Here is a 25,192-nt window from a genome sequence, read left to right on the forward strand (position 1 = left end):
TCATATTTCTATCTTTCTTGCATTCACATCGAAACATTTTTCGTTCTGGCTAATTGTTGGTGATGGAATTACGTCTTGGCATTGTGAATTATTTATTGTTTATATATTTTATATCTTCTGTTAAATTTTCAAGACTGTTGAAATGATAAAAATGATTTTTTTTTATAAATATTTATGACGGTCTGTTAACAATTAGGAGAGGTGTAAATGTTCTGGCAAAAATTCCTAAAATTTTAGGACTGATAATTCAATTAAAATAAGTCTTAATTGTTATACTCCTTAAACTTTTAGGGCCAGAGAGGGCTGCTAGAAGTAGGGTTAGAAGATTTATTGTGCAAAGTTTCAGGATTTGAAATGACCACCTAAAATTGGTCACTGATTTTTCCTCTAAAAGTTGTTATCCAAGTTATATCCACAGAAATCCAAACAAAGCAAAATTATTAAAATGCAGGAAGAATTAATACGTAAAAAAATATTTTTTGTAAACATGTGAATTTCCATATATTAAGGATATTGCGAGATAAATTATGAATTAATTTGATTCATTCAATAATTTAAGTTGTTTATTTGTATTTCTTGTGAATGTAGTTTCCAAAAACAGTTTTCTGCTGTCGAAATATATAATTCCCACGTGTTTCTTTCCTCAAATAGCATTTTGTACTATCATCCCTTAAAAAACTTAACAAGATGTCTCCCTTTTTAAAATTACGAGTCCCGTAGTCCCCGAAACGAACTCTGGGACTCAAAATTGTCCCTTTCCATGTTGAGGGTTGAAGAAGGCATTGAAGAATTAGGGAAATCTGTAACTCTAATATTAATTTTAGGTTTTCTAATCATGAAAAGTTTTTCATTATAATTTCATCTTTATTATTCAGCTTTTATAAGACAATCAATAATTAGAAGAAAGTTGTTTATCGGCTTCTTGTAGAAGTGTGATAATGGAGTCTAAAGTTTCCAAACCGGTGGGTATAATTTGATCTGTTGGTAGTAGAAAACCGTATTTTCCTTTGTCTCGAAGTTCGTAGGTATAAACATATGGAATTTGATACTGCGCTTTAGCCCAATCCATACTTATACCAAAAGCTTGATCTAGAAAAAATCTCCTCAAAAATAGAAACTACAAGATGTGATTTCTACATAAACACTCATCAACATCAACATTAATTATTATTAAAATATCCCCTTGACTTTCAATGTAATATAATTTTATGATAATGACCTTAACACGTGTGCAAACAGAATCTGGTTAATGATGGCTGCAAGATCCAGCTTTTGAGTGCCCGGTCACAAAGGCAACGATAAAGCGTACTCACTCGCCAGACTGGGATCGTTGAACCTATCGATGGTCCAGAACCCATTCTTGGTGTGGCTTAAAGCGTTGCAATCGCGTCTGAACGGTCTACTCGCAAGTTGGGCCCGGCAGAGATGGATAGAGACAATTAAACAGGCGCAAAATCCTACTAGTGACCAGACTTCTCATCGGACACTGCCATCTAAGACGCCATCTCTACTCCATGGGCATCACGGACGATCCGAAGTGTCGTTGGTGCATGGAGGAGGCCGAAACCGCAGATCACGTTATCTGCGAGTGCCCTACACTCATTCGAGCGCGGTATTAACACTTGGGCAAACCTCACAACTTGCCTAATGACATCAAAGGGTTCAAGTCTAAGAACCTGATTGGCTTCTCAAAGGCCTATGTTGTCAACGGCTTCCTGGTTGGCCACAACTTTGAACTAAGAACTATCATTTTTATAATGAGAACTACTTTGCTCCTCGAAATAGCCTTTGTTGCTGATATTATTTCTTCATTATGGAAAATCTTCTATCACTATGCCATTTTTCGAAGTTTGGGAATTAACAATGATCTTGAGGTGTTAATTTTGTCCATTGTTATACCGGATTAATGGATTGTTGCGTTGTCTTGACGAAACTACACCCTTGCCGAACCAAATGAGGTTGTGTTTGCTTGATATCTTTGCTCAAATGTTGTAATAAGTTAATAATACTCGACGATGATAGTTTTTTTTTTCGTTCATCCCAAATACTCTAGTCTATGACTTTGCATGTGGATGAAACAGTGTGCACCTTGTTTGGAGACAGTTCCTCTTTTTCACTCTGTTATTTTGATTATTATTTTTGTATCGGAAGTTCCCATGAATTACATTGTCACCCACAGAGGTTCCTATACGATGCTGTCGGCATCTATTCCACATGGTGCGGGAGGTAGCGTTGCAAATCATAAAATCATTTCATGGCGATTAAAAATTTCTCATTTTTCTATTAAAAGCTATTTAAAATAGAATATGAACAAAGCAATTAGACTAAACAATGACATAAACAATAGATCTATAATGTCTGTACTTACAAAGAAGTTCAGGAGCTGTTCCAATACTATATTGGGTTCCATATCTTTGAGCTAATGATTCCGCTGCTTTGACCGCCGCTGCATACTGACAACATGTAAGAATATTCACAAAAAGGGCTGATAATATCTACATATTATAAAAGAAAACTACTTACGGTTACGTTGTAATTATCTACATGTCTTTCACTATCACCATATGGAATAATCATAAATTGTGAGTATGAATGGAAAGTCAAGAGCAATACCAAATCTTCAGCTATTGTAGAAATGAAATTTGCAAGTGATGATGTTTCTATTTCAGAAAATGCGGCAGTACCACAGTAAACATCGGATTGTTTTGAAATGTCGGTGCATGCATCTCCATTCCATTTATAATCCCAATTACGATTCAAATCCACCCCGTACGGTAATGATCTATTTTTACGCCAAAGTCGATCCTTAAACAATAAATTTAAAAAGATTCAATCTAAAAATCTAACAAGTATATAAAATAATAAAAACAGTAATTGTCATTTGAGATCATTTGGAATTTTCTCCTGATGATGCCCAAAATTTCTTTAATTTCGGCACATCTACAGGGATTAAATGCAAAAAATCCGAGTCCCTAGATGCTCCTGTGAGGAGATTTCGCTGCTACAGATGGACGGACAAAACTCTAGTTATATTATTTAACCTGGCATTAGACAGGTGAGGTATAACAAACCCAAGCGCTCGAAGAATGCAGAAAAAGTATTCAAATTGACCGCCAAATGACGCTAGCGCCTCACTACCTTCAAACTGAGTATTCCTCTACACGTGGTTGTTGAAAGCAAAGTTCCAGTCTGTCTAAACTCGGAATTTTTTTGAGCAGATTTGTTTTGTTTTTGTGACATCGTTTCTACAGGTAGATTCTTTATTTTTGTCAACTATGATTATTATTTGTGAATTATCGCTTGTATTAGCTCGTGTATTCATGGGAGATTACGAAGAAGAGCAGAGACGTCTCCAAAGACTATGGCAAGATGCAGAAAATGACGAAAACTTCCTTGATAGGGATGATTCCGAGGAAAACGACGAAATAGACAAAATCAGCGTGTGTGATTATCCTGACTTAGGATGCCGAAGAAGAAAACCCAGAAATGCAGGAGGTCGACAAACAACAACAAAATGTCACAGAACCGATTGATATCCATAATTTTTATGGAAAAAATGGAATATAACGTAAGAAACGTAAGAACCAGGTCCGAAAATATTATTATCCACCTGCCAAGTGTCTTAGCCCAGGCTTGCTCTCGATTTACGCGGCAATATCAGAAAAATTTTGGGTGAAAATCCGGAGCCACCTACCAAAAAGACAAGGCCTAATCAATAGGGAAGATGATCTGAATGTCCACGTTCACGTGACAGAAAAACTAGATATGTTTGTGAAGCGAGTTCCGTGTTTTTATGCCTCGAGCATGCAGTCATCTATTGCATCTCATTCTTTGCTCTAAAAGAATCCACTTTCGTGCAAAATCAAAAAATAATAATTTTATACAAAGATTTCAATATTACCTACTAAGAGGGCCCAGAAAAGCACTAAAATTTTTCCAAAATTGATGTCAGGAAGGTGTCGCTGACCGAATCAATTTGTGGTTTGCTACACCCCACGTGTCACAACTCGTAACTATTTTGACAGGGTTAATGACAAAAAACAAAGTAACATTTAGAAGCAGTAGTAACCAGGAGTTTATTTATTATTATTAGCAGTAAGTAAATGTCCAGACGCGTGAAAATAAGGAAGAATTTCTCTGACACAGTTTCAATGAGCTTTCTAATCAATCCCCCATACGCTCAGCTCTTAAGAACTCTTTAGCAATGGAAACCATATGAAAATATTGATTATCTACAAAGTTTTGCAGTTGATCCTCGTTCCTCATATTTTTTTAGTTTGTTAAGTAAACTCCAGATTAAGGGTATCATTTTATCTGATATTCTCATAGTTATAACTTATGTATGTTTTATATTTTAAGTCTAAGTTAGTTACAATGACCAATAGAAAAATATTTTAACAGATATTACGACTCTAGAGATTTATATATGCGGCGTACTCAAGCATATTATGACGATTACAACTTTTTTAATCATTATATCTCAGAAATGGTGGCTCGTAGGAAAAAAAGTTTAAATAAGTTTTTTGTAGATAATTTTATGATCTATAATTTTTATCTAAGGTATTTTTATGATATAACTAACCGTTTTGCTGGAAATCGCGAAAAACCGCGAGGAGTCATTGGGTCAGATAGTTTCAGCATAATTATTTAAGGTTAATTAAAATTATTACTTTGATTTCTTGTTTCTTACACCTTTTGATTTAATTATGTGTTTATTTAGGTTTCTCCTGATTTAAAATTAGTTTTTTAAGAGAATTTAGGTCTCTTTTATCATTGATCGCTTTTTCGTTCTTATGAATGTGAACCAATTCAAAAAATTCTATTTTTTGTGTATTAGATTATATTTCAAGGATTTTTTAATCTTTATAATTGAAATAATGTCATTTTTTTGATATTTCGTGGTACGTTAACGCAGTTTCATTTTTTTTTCATCGAATTGATTACCTTCTAGTCTATTTTGTAAATACTGAGATGTCTGCCCAATGTCAATACTAATATCATATTTATTGAAATAATTCGATAGTTGTTGGCAAATGTTTTATATTTGGCGTTTCTCAATTGATTATAGTATACTACTTTTCTAAATTATAAATGAAAATATCAGTGGTAACCTACCGTGGTGTAAGAATATACAAATCCATCGGGATTGATTACGGGAAAGATATACCAATCGTGACTTTCTGCAATTTGTCGAACAACTGGATCATCGCTAGTTAAAATGGCATTCAACAGAAAAGTATTTGTAGCACTTGAAATCCTGTAAATAACGATGAATTAGATACATTCAACATAACTATGATACCCCTTGCAAGCACTAAGAGATTATAAACATCGGGATTTCAACTATTTATTTCAGAAATCGAAGACTTAACAAAAACAAGAATTTATAACTTTATATTTAAGATTTTAAAGTAATTCTAAATTTTATTAAGTTCTTTAAACATATAGAAAAAGGCCAAATTTCAAAGAAAAGAAGAATAACCTCTACAGCTTAAAATTACAATTATGAATGGTAAAGAATCTATGTTTTATGGAAAGTAGAGAAAGAGAGAAGTATCTCTTATGATAAAAAAGTGTTCAGTTATATACAATAAACAGAAATAAGAATTTATAACTTTATATTCAAGATTTTAACGTTATTCTAAATTTTATTAAGTTCTTTAAATATATAGAAAAAGGCCAAATTTCAAAGAAAAGAAGAGTAACAGCTTAAAATTACAATTATGAATGGTAGAGAATCTATGTTTTATGGAGGGTAGAGAAAGACAGAAGTATCTCTTATGATAAAAAAGTGTTCAGTTATATACAATAAATCACAGTTAAAAAAAACCGTTCCGAATGGCACTGGTGTAGATAAAGGGTATGTTGTGATTGTAGCAATTGTAGATTAATTGAAACATGCCCTTCTTGCAGTGTATAAAAAAGTGTATTTCGAAATAAACTAAATAAGGGTGGCGCCACGTAAATTTGAAAGGTAGCGCCAAATATTATTTACGCTTTTGTACAACCACAAGTTATTGAAAGTGATATTAACATTTTTTACTCTGTATACTTCAATTCAGCTACAATTACTTCATTCATACCATACCTTTCGTGTACATCAGGGCTTTTTTGGAAGGTTTTTGAATTATTATTCATCGTATACAACTGGACACTTTTTTACTTTTTTTTCAATATTATCGAGGGTAGAGAGGACAAGTATTTCTTATTGCACAATTATCTAGTTGTATACGATAAATAACAGTTCGAAGATCTTCCAGAATAGCGTTGGTGTAGATAAAGGGTATGAACGAATGTACCGATATAACCTAAAAATATTATTATGAGAAAATATGCGAATTATATTATTTCGTATTTTCTCACTTCCTTTAAAATTTTCCTTGATGCTAATGTGACGGTAAGTTTTCATTTACCCAAATTGCTCTCCGCCACAGGGCCGGATTAAGCTAGGGGTTTGGGGGAGCTATGGCCCGGGGCCCCAGGTCCAAGAGGGCTCAATCATTTGGAAAACATTCTGTATTTTTTGATGTGTTGATACCACAAATCTAACGTATTGATATTATTTTGTGAATTTTTTCGGGTTTCCGAATTCCTTAAGAGGGCCCCGTCATTATTTTAGCCCCGGGCTTTATAAATCTTAATCTCTCCCTGACCCTCCATAATTACAATAATAATTTTACTCAAATAGATTTGTATTTTCGCCAAGGATTCTTCCTATAATGTTTTTTCCATAATTATTCTTATTAATTTATTCTTGGGATTGAGACATTTTTAGAGACAGGGATATTACTACGAAACCCGTTCCGATTTGAAATCTATTTCCTGTTAGACGTAGGTTTACCCTTAATTGGAAACTGTTTCAAAAACTAACCATTCTCTAGCATGAATATTCGAATCTATCCATACACCTCTATTTTTATTTTGTGATCCATAAGAAACTTTAACTCCCAATATTGTTCGGTTTTCGTATGATTTGCCTCCCTCTAACAAAGTAACGATGTCTGGATATCGCTGCGCTAATTTTTGAAGCCAATTATTGATCTAAAAACAACATTTATTATTAATACCTACTATTCGTATAATATTTAACACAGTATGGAGTTTTGATTTATTTAATTAACAAATTTAAGTTTATAAGGCGGCCCCTAGACCCTACAACAGCATTGTACAAAATATTTTATCGTACAATAAGATTTAAAGGCGCTTAGAATCCAAACGATTAATTAAATTGGTATATGTCGTCTGTACTAGATCCGGATTTCATCGACTGGAGATGTTTCTTAAGCTCCTTGCGGTACATTCGACGATAAACTCTATTTTCTTAAGTTTTTCATTATCTTTTCCCGCTATTATGCACGCGTTCGTGTACTCCTCGTCAAGACGAAACACAGACTAAAAAATATTGCGCAATACTGACCTCACACAATGCAATGGAAAAATATGGTGCCATAAAAATTAAACTCACTCAAACTTTTGTACAATCATTGTTCTATCTTCAATATTAATCCTAAACGGTCAATAATACTCGATAAATGTATAAGTAACTAGACAAAGGTCAATTTATAAAGAAAAGAAGAAGAATGTACCTAACTTTGTTACAGTTTTAAAGTGTTTTAAATATTCGTAGACATCAGGCTACAAGGTATGTACTTAGTCACTAAGGTGGGAAACCGCGCGAAAAAAATCGATTTGAAATTTTTCAATTCTCAAAGTCGATTAATCATTGCTAAAAGTCAAGTTTTCGATTCTCAAGTCGAGTTTTTAAAAACAAAATAGTTATATAAGTCATGGTTAATTAAAAGATATTTGTGGAATGTGGAAATTATATTTAAATTATTCATCAAATATTTATATAAAATTGATGCCAAAGATAACATCGATAATATGATCCAACCAACGATCAGAGGTTAGAATGGTATGTTCAGTGTTGTTTAAAAAAAGTCGAAGCCATCGAATAAGAATCGATTTTAATCGGCTCGAGACAGGTTCAATTCGATTCTAACAAGTCGATTATTTTTATGAAAAGATCGATTTTTGACTAAAGTCAGAGTCGACCTTGGTAGTCAAAGGTTTCAGTTTATTTATTTGTGTGCTTTAGCTGTTGAAATCAATGGACATGGACAATTTTTTACATAATATTTGTCAAATTATGGATATTTTAACCTACATTTAAAAGTGGTACTTATATTTTATTGTGATAGACAATGAAATTTCTATTGTTCGGTATATTGATTATGATATTCATTGTGATTATAATGATATTTAATATACAGGATAAAAAATTTGCATATGTACCGTATCTAGATCATTATAGATCTCCCAAGATATATCAGCCACATCATCTAAATTATTTTTGTTGAATCTTGCTTCTTCATCAATATTTTCTTGAATATTTTCTATCAAAATTTCATAATCCATTTTATTTTCATTGATTAATTTTTCGATGAAACTTTTTTGTTGAGGTGATACCAAGATATCAACGGGCATACCAGCAGCTCTGGGAAAGGTCCAGAAATCATATTTTTCTGATTCCGACTTTTGCAATAATCTGAGGATATCTACAGATTCAGAGTTTTTTGGAACAATTCGATACAAGGCGTGATCATCGTATGTCACTATTCCAATAGCAAGGTGAGATAACAATCCCAAAAGAAGAATTAGTGAAAAGTTCATCGTTTATTTCCTAAAAAATCAACAATTTCAGAAACTGCCGTACAACTTTTTTATTTTTTCCCCAAAAGAATAAAAATCAATATAAAACACTCACCTGCATTATTTTTATTTTCTGAATATAACGATAATATACAAGGTGTTCCAGGACTTGATGCAAAAAATTCGGTAGTGAGTAGATGATATGAAAATAATGCCGTGACAAAATATTTTTCTCATATGACCCCTCGTTTCTGAGTTATAGGCGTTTAAAGATTCGAAATTAGAACTTATATTTAAATATATTTTCTAAATTATACATTCGAATATTATGAATTTTCAATGGATGATTACGTATGTCCATGTAGTGTGTTTGACGAAATAAATTATTCTCCACTACTATTTAAAAGACAGGGGCGGCTCATGCCCAATGGTTAACAATCCGTAACTTTTACAAGGGCAACCTGTACAACCTAAAAAATGAATTTTTCAATCGATTTTTTAACGAAAAGTTACTTTTTGTTTAGAAGATATGTAGATTTTTACATTTTTATTGAAAATACTTACAGAAGGTATTAAAACACAATCAAACATTTCTTGGGGAAGTAATTAATAAATGAATAAACATTTGTAATAAATATTATCGAAGATAATATTACTGGTATAAGAAAAAACTTATTTTTCATCTAGAAAGCTACTGTCAAATTAGCTATTACTTCATATTCAATTGAAAATTGCAAGCGATTTAATTTGTTCATGTCAGTTTGCTGTCAATCTTTTCAAAACCTGCGGGTGGTATGAAAACATTTTTTTTAAGTCACAGCATTATTTTCCTGTCAGCTACTCAATACCGATTTTTTTGTATCAAGTTTCGAAACACTCTTTATAATCATAGAGAATTTAAAATAAAATGTATTTGTTATTGATATTTTTTTTTGAGTAATGTAATGAAAATTTGAAAGGTGAGTTTGATAGAAAACTATAAAATATTCGTTTTTGGGGACGGCGCGGCAAAGAATTGAATATAATTAGAAAAAAATGTGATTCGTGGGTACTAAGAAATTAATAGTTGGGTCAATTACAGTAGAGCTAGAATAATAAATAAATATGAGAAAGAATTTTATTAATGAAATTTAATTTTTATATGAAATATTTAGAAAAATAGAAAAATGGTAAATGGATAAATTATTGTAGATATCTAAAAATAAAAAAAATTATGATAACAGTCTACATATCGGAGAACCACGAAATTCCAATTTTATTTGGATTGAAACTATTCATATTTTCGATTGGGGGACCAGTTTGAACGTTTCTTATTACTTTTTGCCACAATATACCCCATATTTGATGTAGATATTAATCTAATTTTTATGTGTTAGTCCATGGTGTTTGAATTCTGCTAAATATGAAATTATATAATGATTTTATCCAATTAAAACTTACGTGAAACAGCTCTGAAATCTTCTTAAAATGTGATAAATTTCATCATTTTTCATAAATAATCTATAAGTGGATTTTAAAAGATAAAGAGATTACCATGTAACAGAATCGTTGGTTGCGATTACATTCATTCATATCATATCGGAATTCCATTTTTTATGAGCTGCGTTTCATGAAATAACATTTGCGTGCATAAAAATCATCCCGCTGTAAACTTTTGACTTTATCTAAATATATTTTGAAAATTATTCATCAAATCAAAAAAATAAGTAATATGCTGTTTTAAAGACAATTTAATGTGCTTTAATATGAGTGTTAGCTTAATGAATACACCACAAAAAAACCGCCCCCTGTTATTGCTTTAATCGAAAAAGGACTTGGCCATCGAGCTGTTGCTGGAGAATTGCTTTATGAAGAGACCGGATCCTTTCATAGGCATCACCTTAATGCCTTCCAAGTGCAACGTGGGGTGCGAAGAGTGACTTTTGTCAGTGGACAGTAAGACGAAGACTGCTGAAAAATAACCTGATCCTTAAACACCTGCGATTGGTCCAAAATTTAGTCCAGCTCATCGGAAAGCGCGCAGAGTTCAGGCAATTATATTATTTACAATTGCCTCAACTTTAGTCCGTCCACAAGTAATCCTTTTGGTTGGTTACCACAACATTTTGTAAACCAGAGGTCCCCGCATTCGTTTGGGTTTATCCTTTTTTATATGGGTCCCAATATCAAGCTCACTTTTATGGGTATTTGATAATACAATACAAATCACCTCGCTAGTTTCGTTTTCTTGAAGGAAGGATACAAACAAAACGTTTAATTCATTAGTTTCGGCATTACGAAAACTGTTTTGAAACGTTTAAACTAGTGGTCGCCAAATTTTTCAATTATTGAGCCATCCTAGCTTTTACAAACCTTTTAGTGAGCTACCTAGGAATATTGGGCTAAAAAAATGAACCACAAAATGAAATTTATTACAAACGAATATTTATTTCTAGTATTAATCAAAATATATAGGAAGTGTAACAAAAAAAGTTTAAATGTTCATTTCAATGAGAGGAGTGGAACTATTTTTGGTCATCAAGTATTTTCTTGAAGTTTGGAGCCAACCTGATGCAGTTGTCCGAATGTTTATCGGTCAGTCTGTTTCTATATTTGATTTTTATGAATTTCCTACTTCACACAAGTATATAGAACTTCAAGAAATTCACCATGTAGCGAAGCGCGATCACGATTAACTTTGGAAAACCAGCGAAACGCAGTGGCTCGAGATGGTGCTTCATCGCCAAAAGTCGAAGAGAGCTGATCGGCACAGTAATTTTGGTTTAATCCACGTCGAAACTCATAGAAAATCATCGAAGAAAATTTTTTGACTAAGATGAATGTTCACCATTAAAAAATTTGACATATTCACATCAGTTTTGCCATATCTCTAAACTTAAGTTGCCACTTTTTAGTAGCCACTATATGATAGAATTATGTATAGTTCCTCTTTCTCGCCCTGTATATGTAGGTTGAAAAAAACAACAAAATAATAAATTATAAAGTTTATTAAGTATTCTTTGTACACTTTTTTTATAGATAAATAAAAATAGACATCCACTATGATCACAGATAAATACCAGTTTTCCAGAAACTACTAATTTTTTGCCAAATCAGAACGTTTCTACATCTTTGAGTGGAACACAGGATCTAATAACCAAAAAAAAACTTTCGTAGACTCTTAACAGTACTTGGAACTTGAACCTTTATACTACAAGTTGCTCTCCCACAATTTTACGAAGTTATCTAACACTTCTTCGAACCAAAGTCGTTTTACTGGATCTTTAAAAGCGGGAGCTAAAGTCTTCAATTGCATTTCCAGTATCGCTTCATTACCTAACATTGAATTCAGTCTGCTGAGCAATCTTGGATCACCTGAAAAGATATTTGTAAAGAAGAACCAATTTGAATTAGACGCAAGCAGATTATAAAACTGTAAGAGTTTGAGTTTAACTCATCCTTGTTTGTTTTTTAATAATTTAAAATTACAATGTTGCATGACAATGTATAATATTGAGTATCAGAAACGTCTTTAACGTTTTAGTAATTTTGTTATTACAATATACACTAAATTTTAAAATTCGAAATAAAATAAAAGTCCATTAATGATAGTCATTATCTGTTTACTCACTGGCTGAGAATGCGACTTCTTTGGATAATATTATATTAGTTAGAAGTAACATTCCAATGTCAAATGTCTCATTTCAATTAAATATTGCATCATAATGAACAACTATTTGGTATTGTGTGAAAATATGAAAATTATTTCTTCAAAAGTCTTAGATAAGTCTTAAATGTATTCAATAGGGTACTTGCATGGTTTGAGAAAAAAATAGTTTTGGATTGTTTATATATTGAAAATTTTGTAGGTAGTTTAAACATTTCAGTAAAGCCGCTATATTGCGTCGTAGATTTGTAACATGCCATTTGGATTGTTACGTTTTTCTTCAAACAGTTTAAATATTCCTTTTAATTCCGTTTAATTAAAAAAATTCAATAAAATTTCGGAATGTATTCGAATTCTACCTCTACCTATCTACACTTCAAATCAAAGTAAATCTTAGTAAATTTGTGGTAAATTAATTCTTTATATTCGCTGGTAAGTAAAATAATTATAGTGTTATGTACGAGGTGTGACTAATAATTAACTAGTTAGACAAAGTTAGACAAAGACAGACAAAATAAGGGCCCGTCCAGGCCATTTCGGGGTCCTGGGCAGGTTTTGGGATCCTTTGGACGCCCCTCGTTTGTCTTGCACTATCGGTCATACCCCTATCATTACCCAAATTTTGCAAATCCAAAATAATAATAGGAATCAGATTTTAGACAAAGTAACATTGTTTTTTAACTCCTAGTTCGAGTTAAGCAATTAGCTCATCAATTATAAATTCATTTCAGTTATATTTATGTCTAAGCCTGAAGTTTTGTCTGAAGCCTACTCTTTCGAATTCTACCGCGTCTGAAGACAAACCAGTGTAGCCGTGGCCTTCGCGTATAAGATCTGTTTTTTTTTTTGGTTTCCACATAAAACTTGGAAATAATGCAGCTGAAACTTATAATTGTTTTCAAGAAGGCCGAGAAGATGTTGAAGATGATTCACGATCAGGTCGCATGTCAATAACGGATGAAAAAGTCGGTAATCTTAGTTGATCTGAACGTCGGTAAAGTATTCGTGCGATTGCTGAATCTGTAAGAATTGACGAAGAATGCGTGCAGCAAATTTTACATGGAAGTGTGTATCCAAAGCTGGTGGCTAAAATCCTCGCAAAAATATTTGTATTTTGACACTTCAAATGCGATTGGATCTTCTACCTCTTTCTTAAGATCAAATTAAGAGAAACAAGATTGGAATTTGTTAAAACGGCGAAAGAAACAGCGACTCGTATTATGCGTGTCCTGAAGGTACTGACAGAAAAAGCCTTCGCATGGAGAAATGTAGGGATATAGGGATAGAGGTAAGGTATGTATTGATGTATCCATAATGGATCAAACATAAATTATTAATTACGAACATTGCGAACTATACAGTGAAATGTTTAAATTTCCAACTACTCACCATGGATTTTTAACAACGATGGATAACTGAAAATAGAATAATTGTATCTTAATTTATACGTCGACCAATTAGCCACTGAACGATTTCCGCTGGCCACTTTGATTGCGCCCATATAATCAGCATACCATGGACTGAAATAATGACCTAATTCTAAATTGCTAATTTGCGCTATCCCTTGTTTCTTCAACCGGTCTTTCATGTGTACGTAGTTTGTTTTGTTGAATACAAACACCTGGAAAACACAATGTGAATGTGAATAAACTTTCTATATGAAGCAGGATAATAAAAAAAAATATACAGCTATGATAAAAAAAGAGGTACACGACCGTCACGGTTGAAATATTAATCTGAAACAGTAAAGTATTATGAACAAAGAACTAAATACAACGGTTTTCAATCAACGACTTAAACGGAAGTCAACTTAACATTTATTCTGAATCGAAACCAACATTTGGTAGGATTATTTTTGATTTATTCAATTAATTATAGCAATTATGAATTTTTCAAGCTATCTAAAAGTAACGTGTTTATTATTACAAGAACCTTACAGTGTTGTCACGTTTTATGACCACCAGGGTTAAACGGGACACTCGACGGGGGTTTACGTTGGGCAGAACAAAAAGTGGGGGTCCACAATCGTAAATAGTGATATAAGAGGATGATTTAAGCAATCAATTCTAACCGTTTTTTATCGAAAACTGTTAATTCCTCGTTGAAACTCATACCCAACGCAATGCAAGTTTTTTCGAGATTTGGAAATTGAAAGTAATGGAGGTACAAAGAGTCCACCAGATACAGCAAAATTTTGAAAGTGGTCTATGAAAACTTTAGAAACCAATGATTTTGTGTCCCCCATTCTTGCTGCGATACTGGGAATACAGTAGCTTCCAGAGATATTCGTCTTCTATTTCATACGCTTCCAGTTGTATCGCTTTGGAGTTCTGTAGTATTTCGAGAGAATGTTTCCATTGAAGTGACGGTGCCCCGATAGGACTTCTATTAGTATTCGAAGGTTGGGCTCATACATTCAGCAGATCTTTTCTAGTTACAGTTTCCCAGAAAAGTATTTGCCTGTCTCAACACCTGTAGGTTATCCCCGTAATTGGTTTAACTCCTATCTATATTATTTTCCAATGCTTTTTCTATTGTTATGTAGCTGATACCACAGAAGAGTTCGGATGCTACGAAGAGTTTGTCTGTCCCTACTTAAGCGAGTATTTCGTTTCCCTTCACTCAAGTGTGTTCCGGAATCAACTTTATTTTCCTTGTCTAGCTCGTCTAATTTGTTCAGGCTTTCCCAAACTACTTTGGATTTAATGATATTGGAGCTTAGAGCTCTAATAGTTGCTTGGATATCGGATGGGATGTGGCAGCTCCTATCTAGATTGAATTATATGGATTTTTCCAATGCATAAATTTGTGTTGGCTAAATTGTTTGGTGTGTTGCCCATACATTCAGAGTTTTTGGTTCTGGGCCCGTACACTCCTATTCCAGTTCTGCCTGTTGCTTTAGAACCATCCGTGTACCATTTGATGACATTTCTCGTACTTCTCATACTTCCACAGCTTAGTATTGATGTTAATTTTTTTTCAAAACTAAACTTTTTTGGAATTTCGGCACGATACACGTTTGGTAAGTAAGGACGTCTCTAACATTCTAAGTGATGTTTTTTCCACTACAGTTTCCAGTACTATGTGAAGAAAAGGCACATATACAAGCAAGTTTTTGTACCTTCGAGAGATTATTCATCGGGGTAATCTAGACTAGTTCTGATACCACAAATCACTGCCCTATGATTGGTCTCACAATTGTCGTGTATATCCGCAGTAAGATCTTTGGGTTACAATTCTAATTTCTCTCTGCGAATTATCTGTACACCATCAGGGTAGTTTTCGTAAACTTTTTAGTTTAGTAGATTTAGTATAGTTTCTGGTTTTTTAGTTCTAGTCCAGTCTAGATAAGTACGAAAAATCCACACACTCTTTTTTCACACTGTATTACATAACCTCATTTACAGGATTTCTTCAAAAGTGGCTTTAATAGAAAACTGTTCACCAGAAAAAAAATACGGAAACTTTACATATTTCTGTTGCATTGGAAAAAAATTATACAGTAGTGTTTCGTTATGACACATTTCCTTTATTTTAGGGGTTATATGAAAACCTTGAATAGTTGACAAGGTTAAAGCGTAGCTATTAAATGAAAGAAAAAGTTGATGATAATTACATAAATAAAGTAACCGTATTAGCGAATTCACCCAACTAGGTAATCATTGAATAATACCAACAAACATGAACTTGAATATTTATTATAGTCGTTACATACAGGATATATGAAAATTGTTTAACATTCTAATTAATCTCTTCTTACATCAAACCGTTTTACTCCGCTTCCTGAATCATATTTTATTACAAGAGTTAATTAAATTCACGTGTTAAACAATTAATAAGTAAGGTAATGAAGGAGTAAATAAAAATAAAATTAGTCAGCTGCACCAGCGTAGCGTGTCCTCATATAGACGTGGGCGAAGTCACACCAGCGAGGCCCTTTATCTACCCCATTTCACTTGTGAGTCATACTCCCAGTGGTATTTAGAAAATACCTCCACCACGTACAAGTCGAGACTACATACAAATCAAAAATGACTTTATCCCTGATGTCAAATCCACTAAAGATACGAAAATAAAACGTTAGTAAGTTAAACCGAAGTGGTTACTGTTACTTAGTCGTGTGGGTGAATATTTTCACTATTTATTTCAATCAAATAATTCATTTTTTAGCTCCAAACACTCTCTTCCCAGCGATGTTCAATAAATTCCATACCCGTTTTATAATAAGAATCGTCCAGCTCCTCAAAATAGCCATCAACTGCCGACATTACCTATTCATTAATGGAAAATCTTTGATCACGGAACTATTTTTCCAAGTATTTGAATAGAAAATAATCCGAGGGGGCTAAATCTGGTAAATAGGATGCATTAGATAGCAATTCAAACTTTAATTAATTAATTTTGATCATTGCAATAACGGATGTGTGAACTGGTGCATTATCTAGACGAAACACTTTGTTCTTAGTCAAATTTGGCCGATTTACTAAAATATATTCGCTCAAAGGCTGCAATAAACTCGCATAATACTCGTCGATGATAGTTTTTACTTTTATAAGATAGTCAATTGAAATTATCCCAGGCGCATCCAAAAAAACCGACGCTATGACCTTGCCTGCAGATAGAACGATCTTTGCCTTCGTTGGAGCCGGTTCTCCCTTCTAAGTCCATTGTTTTGATTCCATGGTTATGGAACGGCGCAAAATACCGCGTTGTGGATTTTCTTCATAAAGTGTGTTTCAATAAAAGCCCAAGATTTGAATTTTGCGCCATATTATGTGACAGTCATATGTCACATGATTATGACGTGACAGATCGAAAGTTGTCAGTTAGTAAACATGGATCATTATACTGTAGAACAACGCGTCCTGATTGTGAAAAATCATTATTAATGTTCGGTAGGAATAAAGAGATTAATTTATCAACCGAGAAATGAATAATGAAAAAATTCCATAGTACTGGTACGGTTAGTGATGTGAAGCACACGATATAAGCTCATAGAAGTTGTTGAGAACAAAATGGCAGTTCGCTACAGTATGAAAGAAAGGCCAGAGACTCCAATTCGCCATCGGGCACAAGACTTTGACAGTTTAACAGGCAATCTTCAGCGAATTTTCAAGATTTACAGCTGCATGCCTAAAAAATCCAATCGAATCAACAACTTATGCTAGTAGACCATGAATAGCGAATAGAATTCACCAAATGGACCCTTGAGCAACATGTCGATTTTGCAAACAAAATAATTCTTAGTGATGAGGTCCATTTTCATCTCGATGGCTTCTTTGATAGGCGAAACTGTCGCATTTAAGGCTTAGAAAATCCACAAATGATTCATTAGAAAGCAATTCTTCCACAACAGGTCACTCTATGGTATGCATTATGATCTTAAGGAATAATTTAATCGTTCTTCCTCGAAAACGAAGTGATTGGCGAACGTTATCGTTCTATGATAACACAGTTTCTTGTGCCTCATTTGGAAGCTATTGATCTTATCAGGATAGTGCCACATGTCATACCGCCCGTGAAACATTGATGATGTCGCACGGGTTTGCTCCTGGTCGCAACCTTTCCCAATTTGATGACCAGAATTGTTCTCTACGCTCTCAGACTTCTGGCTGTGGGTTTATCTGAAGTCACAGGTGAATGCCAATTAATCAGCAACCATGAGAGCATTGAAAGCCGAAATTAGACGCTGTTCTCAATATGTACTCAATAACGTTATTGAAAACTTCATCAAAAGGGTACGCAAAACGCCAGCAAAACCGGGAGGATGTATAATAATAATAAATATTTCAATACTTTGCTCCAGAAAATCATGTTTTAATGACGATTGGAATCTTACGCTTTTATTGAATCACAATTTATATCTGAACGTAAACAAATAAAGGTTATGTAGATAATATTAAGTGGCTTGTAGTAAATGGGTTCAATTTATTTATTTATAAATCTCAACACACATGAAATTTCATAATTCAATAATACAGCCGATTGTTTTGAAATATCATTTATGCCCAAATTATTATATTTATTATTTTTATCGGAAAGCAATTAAAATTTTATTTTGGACAATTATTTGAACCGTGAGTAAGTTTAATTTAAGTAGTTTTGTAATTTCTATGTAATTTACGTTTTTATTTGCAAAAATCATATTTTTTGCAGATATTTAATATATGTTAAAGTATTTGTTTCTTTTGGATTAAGCCTTTTAAATTAAGAATAGACTTGTACGGCTTCAAATGTTATAACGATTTTGATTGTTAACTTTTATGCGGTCTAACTTCATTCTTTATTAGAAATATATTAGTATCCTGCACCTATATGTTGAATTACATCAAAAGAAAAACCTTTATGGTGTAATGGAACTGTGTTCTAAATCGACTCGGGCTCAAATTCGAGTCTTGAAAACATCTAAAATTGAAAATTCAACGTGATACCTGTCCGAAGACAACGGCAAACCATTGACAGTATTAATGAGTTAGTACCAGCTTCTCTACATAGATTTTCGGATAAATCTGTGATAAATGGAGAGCACCCACTGGTGAGAGGTCGCGTAGGTCCTATAAGACACAAAACAAAAAAGGACTTGGACCAATTTCAAAATAATCGGAATTATATGAGGCTATTTATAAAAAAACTGAAAATATAATAAGGGATTTAACGATTTAAAAAGAATCTTTGAAAACTTCCCAAGGAAGGAAATCGATAATCAAGATTTATAGTTATCAGTAAATACTAAGACCCTAGACCAGTGTTCCTCAAGTTTTTTTGTGCCATGTCCCACCCAAGCCCTACTAAAATTCTTCATAATTAACAAATGGAATTGTTCAATGAAAAAATTGAGTACGTAATTTTCAAAATATAATGAAAAATTCAAATTCGAAATAATTTTAATAAACATTAAAAAAAAAGCCTGAATTAATACGAAATATATATGACTAAATACAAAAAAAAGAAATGTTTCTCAGACTCGGCGTCGGTCAACTGACCCGTGACCTTTTTTTACTAGACACCATCAGACCACAGATTCTTTACGAGTCGCCTCAGCTTACCTTCTTCATAAATTGAAGTTGTTTGGTTCAGATACGAACAACTGCAATGTTTAGCGAGATTTGGTCTCGTTAAACAAATTACTAATATTTATTGGCTGGAATTACTTGACAATTTGATTTTTCTTCCAATTGGGCACCGAAACCTAACTTTGCATTAGAATGTTTTGAAGCAACACACAACAAATTGCCTTCTGTAGGGCGTGGGCCCCACTAGACGAAGAAATAAAATTATGAGAAAGATGCAAAAGGTAACTAATTTAAATGGACGGCATAGAAAAGCGCACGCGCAGTATTATCTATTGAAAACAGCTGTGGAATTTAATTTCACGACCAGATAGTGAGGCATCTCGTGAAAGTAAAGCGGAGAAGAAATAATTGCGGCAACGCTGGACACAACCGATTTATAAATGTCCGTGGTTACGAAGGCGTTTCGAAAGAGATCAAAATAGTGGTAATATATCCAAAAAATATATATACGAGGTATATCAATAAAGTAAATTCCGTGTACGTGTACAGATACAGAAAAAAAATTTTGTACAAATATTAAATTGAAAATGGGTACATGTCAAAGCATGACACAATTTTTCGTGTGCCTATTGTGGAAAAGAAAACATCTTTTGCCAATAATCCTCGGCGCTTGTTCTAATTTACGGAGCGCAATTTGTTTATGCTTAACTTTTGTTCGGGATGAAGTCATCCTCCATTCAATTGATTGCCGTTTAGTTTCTGGGGTGTCCTTCATGCCCTGATCCATTTTCTTATCATTCAGCATTTTGTCCGTAAACCTCGCAGATTTGCCACTTTATTCAACTTTTTTTGCATTTAGAAAACGAATTAATGCTGACAAAGAAGAACTACAAATAACAGTCAGCAGTAGCGATCTGACAATGGTTTACATTTCTTCTGCTTGAGTCGAAATAACTGCCACGCATATTCGGAACCGCGATCGCAGCGCTGCCGTTGGTAGAAAGAGAAACGAAACTTACATTGTGGAAATATCTCGTATGTCATTATATAACAAGTACTTAGTACCCACGAACCCTCAAGAAGACTCCTCGATACTAAATTTTCTTCTTGGCATTATTGAAATTAACCAAACCAAAATATGTTCTTACTTTTTGAACACTAAACAAAATCTAATATGGCAATTGAGCAAATATTTCTCAAAAAAGAAATTGAAATAATACTTACTTGGTACAAGGAATTTCCCGTAACGTACGCGTTGATGTAATGCGACCCATACCGCTTTATAAAAGTTAGTACACTCTCGACATCGCCTACTTTAATTTTATCTATTTCTTTAGCTACAACGTCGGCCAATGATAAATTGTCCGGCATTCCATCGAGTTTAACTACATCGCGAAATCTCGATAATCGCACTAACACATAACATTGTTCTTTAACTATGTACGTTGAATTTATTCCCAAATTTCTGCCGATGGTTTCTGCAGTCCATGACGAGGTGAACGCCTTCCATGGTTGATCTAACCTATACAAATAATTCATTTGGATTTCATACATTTTAAAAATGCACTTCTTACTTTTCGAACGAGAAATCTCGGAAATAAGCTTGGATTAATTGTCCAACGTTGTCGCAAAATTCCATGTGGAAATCTCCTTCGAAGACTCGTCTTTGTCTTTTCGGAACACGTTCCGGATGCGAGGCAAATCGATCGACGTCTGTGAAAATATCTATGGTAGGTTCTCTGAATATCCAATCTGATTCGTTCTTTGAAACTACCTATAATACCAGTAAACATGAATTTTTAGGGAAGATTCAGAAACAGAAGGTAAAATGATTCCAGGACTAGGTGCTACTATGCTAAATTGATGAATTTCGTGGTAATTTATAAGTCTACAGTGGGGAAGAACTTGGAAATCAAAATCACGAATGAGAGATATAAAAAAAGATTGTTATATGTTGGTAGATTATTGCTGAAAGTTACAAAGAGATTGCCTTTGGTAAAAATCCTGCTCTAATGACATATGCTATAATGACAATCATAAAAAAATTCAAGATTCATCTCAACTTCCCTCTTCAAAAACCAAAAGTAATCATCCATACTGATCGTCGTTGACAGCTCCGAAATTTTAGACAAAATGATAAAAAGAATTGAAGAAAACAATGACATTCGACAGCTAAAGAGATTTATAAAAATCTAGAAATTTATTAACTATATGAAAGTAGTTTGCATTCATATTTTTGCCCAAAATTCTTGTACAGTTCTTGAACCCGCGACCAATTGACTGCAAGGCACGAATGTTTGTTATGCAAATAGAATATTTTCATAAAGAACGAGAAAGTCAATAAGTTGATTAAAAGTACGTGAAAATTTGATTAGAAAAATAACTCACTTTCATCGATAATGTTAGATAACCGTATCTCGTGAAAAGATCTATTGATTTTCCTACTTTCAATTGACTTTCTTCGTTGTCTTGAAAGGCATATGTTCTTGACGTTTCCATTATAACCGACATCGCTAGCACGAGCATTATTGCTCGGCCCCACATTTTCGCCAACTCTGGCACCTGGAACAAAAACAAAAGTTATTTCATCAACGCATTCGTTCCGATAATAATTTAATATCAGAATCGAGCTTATTGGGTAAGCGTCTTCTAAATATCATCCCCATAACCATTCATACATCTTCACCCCGTCAAAGATTCTTGCTTCTAGCTTCTTTTATCACCGTTCTACCACCTTGTACCTTCTAACAGCACGCACTGTAGATGGTTCCAAAAAGTATTCAACCTATTTCGGGCATTCATGGCAATTTACCATTCGAAAATCAACTTCTTGTCTAAGTTATTAATTGTGATGCGAATTAGTGTATACTTAGTGAATTGTAAAGTTAAAATCGTCGAAAACAACGTATAAAATAAAAAAGAGGAAGAACTGAAAGTTGAAGACTAGCCAAGAACCAGAAAACACAATTAAGTTCTAGTCTTTCGACACTGATCTTAGACTATACAGTCACAATGGCTATTTTGGCGGAAAAGGTGGCTAAATATCTAAAAGGTCTAACGATCTTAAGAAAATATATTTGATTCTATATTTTCTTTGTTGTTTTTAATGGTTTCCAAAGAATCGACAAGCGTGTTCAATGCTTCAACGTTGCTGATATTCATTAACACGGATTTTCATAAATAAAAATAGTGTGATATCGTCGCAAATCAAATAAAAAAAGATAAATAAACTAACTGAAAAATTCATGAAGGCTAAAAAAAATGCGATACAATCAAGAAGTCTAAATAGAAAACCTCACAACTCCAGACCCACTTTTTTTAAATTTTGTTTTGCTCGCATTTTCTCGAAATTTGATCACTATTTCTATTCTTTATTAAAAAAAAAAAAAAGATCAATTCTTCACTCAATTTTTTTCATCGTTAAGTTTTCTGTGTCTACAGTAAAATTTGATTCTATGAAGTTACGAGATTTGCGAATTAAGCCGACGATATGCTACTTAACGAAAACTTTTGTATACTTTTCATTAATTGTTTCACTTCGAACGACATTTACACACATTTGTTCGATTTCAAGTAAATATATATTCAAGAGTTCAAAGTTGAGAAACAGTAAAATATTTAAAAATTCAAATCACGTTTTTGCTTTTTATTACTTTCGATTGCTCAATATGGTATTGAACGCTTTAACGACACCTCGATCGATATTCAAGGAAACTATTAGATATTGATGACTGATGCAAGTAAGCGTATATATACAGAGGTCGACATAAGTCAGGCGCAACGCACTCGAAAAATCGGCAGGTATCGTGGGTCCGTACTGTTTTGAGAGTCAAAGTATTTGGAAATAGGCAACGATCAAACACATTCGTCTTTTTATGCAAAATGGAGCTTCGCCGCATTATTCGTTAATCCGGGTTGTTACTGCGCGAAACTGTTTCGCGAAAATGTCTTCGGTCGACTGGACGAAACGTTTCGGGTTCCGGCCGAAAAAAGCGTGAGTCGTCAGTTTGTGCGAGACAATGACCCCGAGTGCACACTGGGAATTTACGTTAAATTTTTTTCCTACGGCCATAAAAGTACAATGTCCAGTGTGCGCCGTTTTTTCTGTCCAAAATAAGCGTTTACGTATGCAATAACATCCTTGTTTGATAAAATCTTTCTTGCAAGTTAAGAAATAGGAAAAATGGCAGTTATTAATTCTTCCCTACCCACTAATTGGATGGTATAATCTTTTGAGAAATATAGATATGTTTCCATTATACATATATTATCTAAGCATCATTTTTTGTAGTAATGAAATCAACAACAGTGTTTCCTAGAAGTAGAGTCCACAAATACTTTAGTTTAAAAACAACAGAAACGATTAAAATTATTCACGGTATAATTATTAATTTTTATAAGCTATTGTTCAATCTTTACATAAATTTCTGTATTTTCAAATTAATGAAAACGTATTCATTGAAATCATTATCATCGCATTCAACTTTATACCTAAATGAGGGAACCACGAGTTACATTTTTTTTCAATTATTATGACGTAAATTGAAATTTCAAGGACTGCGCAATCATCAGAACAATTAGAATTTTTACTAAATTGAATCTTCGGAGCAAGAAACAAACCGACGAAAAAAAAAACGGAAAAAACCCAGCGATAATTATCATTAATAAGTTAAAATTAAAAGTGGTTGCAAAATTATTTCTTCACGGTATTTAAACAACAATTGTGGTACTTTTCGTGATTTTAGCTCTCACTGTTTTACCAGAGTATGCGGATATTCTGTCCGTTCGCATAATATTAACAAATGGCAAAAACAAAATAATTCCTTGTACCTTGTAATTATTAAAATATTTAACTTTAAGAAAGCATCCCGTTGAATTTTTTACTGCAAATTATTTCCTCTTGTTTTATGTAGAAAGTAAATATGATATATCAAGTTAACGTGGGGGTGTAAACAATTTCTAAAACACTAGCTAAAGGAAAAAAATTTGGCTACTAGGCTACCAGGGTATACCACGCAAGAAGAAAGCAGTCAGTCTCGTCAAAAAACCCACCAGAGCCCTAATCTAACCTAAAGAGAAGCCATACCAACCATGAATTGAACAGATTCCTAACATATCAAATGGAGAAACACTACAGACATAAGACAATTCAAAATATTCATAACCATATTATATGAGAGTCTGAGATGTCCACAAAAAAGACATTATTTTATTGGTCGGTCTTTTAACAGGTCACTGAAGACAATAAATATGCCAGAGAATGACAATTGTAGGTTCTGCGTGCATATTATAGATACAGCAGCAGTAGCAAAGCATTTACTTTGTGATTTTCATGCCTTTTTCGAAAAAAATTTAGGTACTTCAAAGTAGTAGTGTGAACATTAAAATTGGAACAAAATAAACTTCCTTTGCGTGTCTGGAAAACCAAGACGACTCCCAAACATACATTCGTCTTCAAACAGCTTTCTTCTGTCAGAGTAGACATAATAAGTCCACATTGATTCTATGTGTGCTAAGAAAGTTGTCAGAAAATCAAAATGTTATCGAAAATTTAACCCAAAACAGATCAACAACAAAATTCCTTTCATTTTTTTTTCCTATATGTCACCATTTCCAAGTTATAGCTAAAAGTTTCAGAAGTTGCATTTTACACAGTACAACTATTTTGATTGGGGTTAGAAATTGACTGAGAATAATTTGGTAGCCATTCAAACTATCTTTCTTCTCCGAAAAACTCCTGGACACTATTTTTTGGAACTATGAAAAAGGTTGTATGTGGCTGAAGAAGAGTAGGGTTGCCCTGTTTACCAAACTGTACTAATTATTCAGACTAGTCTTTCCCGAATGTTCAATTGAATGCTATAGATGAAGATTTGTCTGA

General features: G+C 33.3%; 2 protein-coding genes across 5 annotated transcripts in view; both read right to left on the reverse strand.

The window, feature by feature from the left end:
• Positions 1-843: 843 nt before the first annotated feature.
• On the reverse strand, positions 844-10,149 carry LOC130895401 (zinc carboxypeptidase-like). The gene is made up of 7 exons (XM_057802652.1): positions 10,093-10,149; positions 8,296-8,683; positions 6,872-7,041; positions 5,116-5,257; positions 2,524-2,805; positions 2,369-2,453; positions 844-1,089 (listed from the first exon to the last, which is right to left on the reverse strand). The coding sequence occupies exons 2-7, from the start codon at positions 8,671-8,673 to the stop codon at positions 890-892; spliced, it is 1,257 nt and encodes a 418-aa protein (XP_057658635.1). The 5' UTR covers positions 8,674-8,683; positions 10,093-10,149; the 3' UTR covers positions 844-889.
• Positions 10,150-11,621: 1,472 nt separating this feature from the next.
• Positions 11,622-25,192, reverse strand: part of LOC130895504 (torso-like protein) — a 38,666-nt gene continuing 25,095 nt past the window's right edge. For all 4 annotated transcript variants that reach the window (XM_057802835.1, XM_057802832.1, XM_057802836.1 and 1 more), the window contains 5 exons: positions 21,700-21,873; positions 20,886-21,085; positions 20,536-20,833; positions 13,688-13,919; positions 11,622-12,006 (listed from right to left, as the gene is read on the reverse strand). In XM_057802835.1, the coding sequence (XP_057658818.1) occupies positions 11,843-12,006; positions 13,688-13,919; positions 20,536-20,833; positions 20,886-21,085; positions 21,700-21,855 (1,050 nt within the window). In that variant the 5' untranslated portion in view covers positions 21,856-21,873 and the 3' untranslated portion in view covers positions 11,622-11,842. The remainder of the gene's footprint in view (positions 12,007-13,687; positions 13,920-20,535; positions 20,834-20,885; positions 21,086-21,699; positions 21,874-25,192) is intronic.

Source organism: Diorhabda carinulata, chromosome 6 (genome assembly GCF_026250575.1).
Source record: "Diorhabda carinulata isolate Delta chromosome 6, icDioCari1.1, whole genome shotgun sequence".
NCBI lineage: Eukaryota > Metazoa > Arthropoda > Insecta > Coleoptera > Chrysomelidae > Diorhabda > Diorhabda carinulata.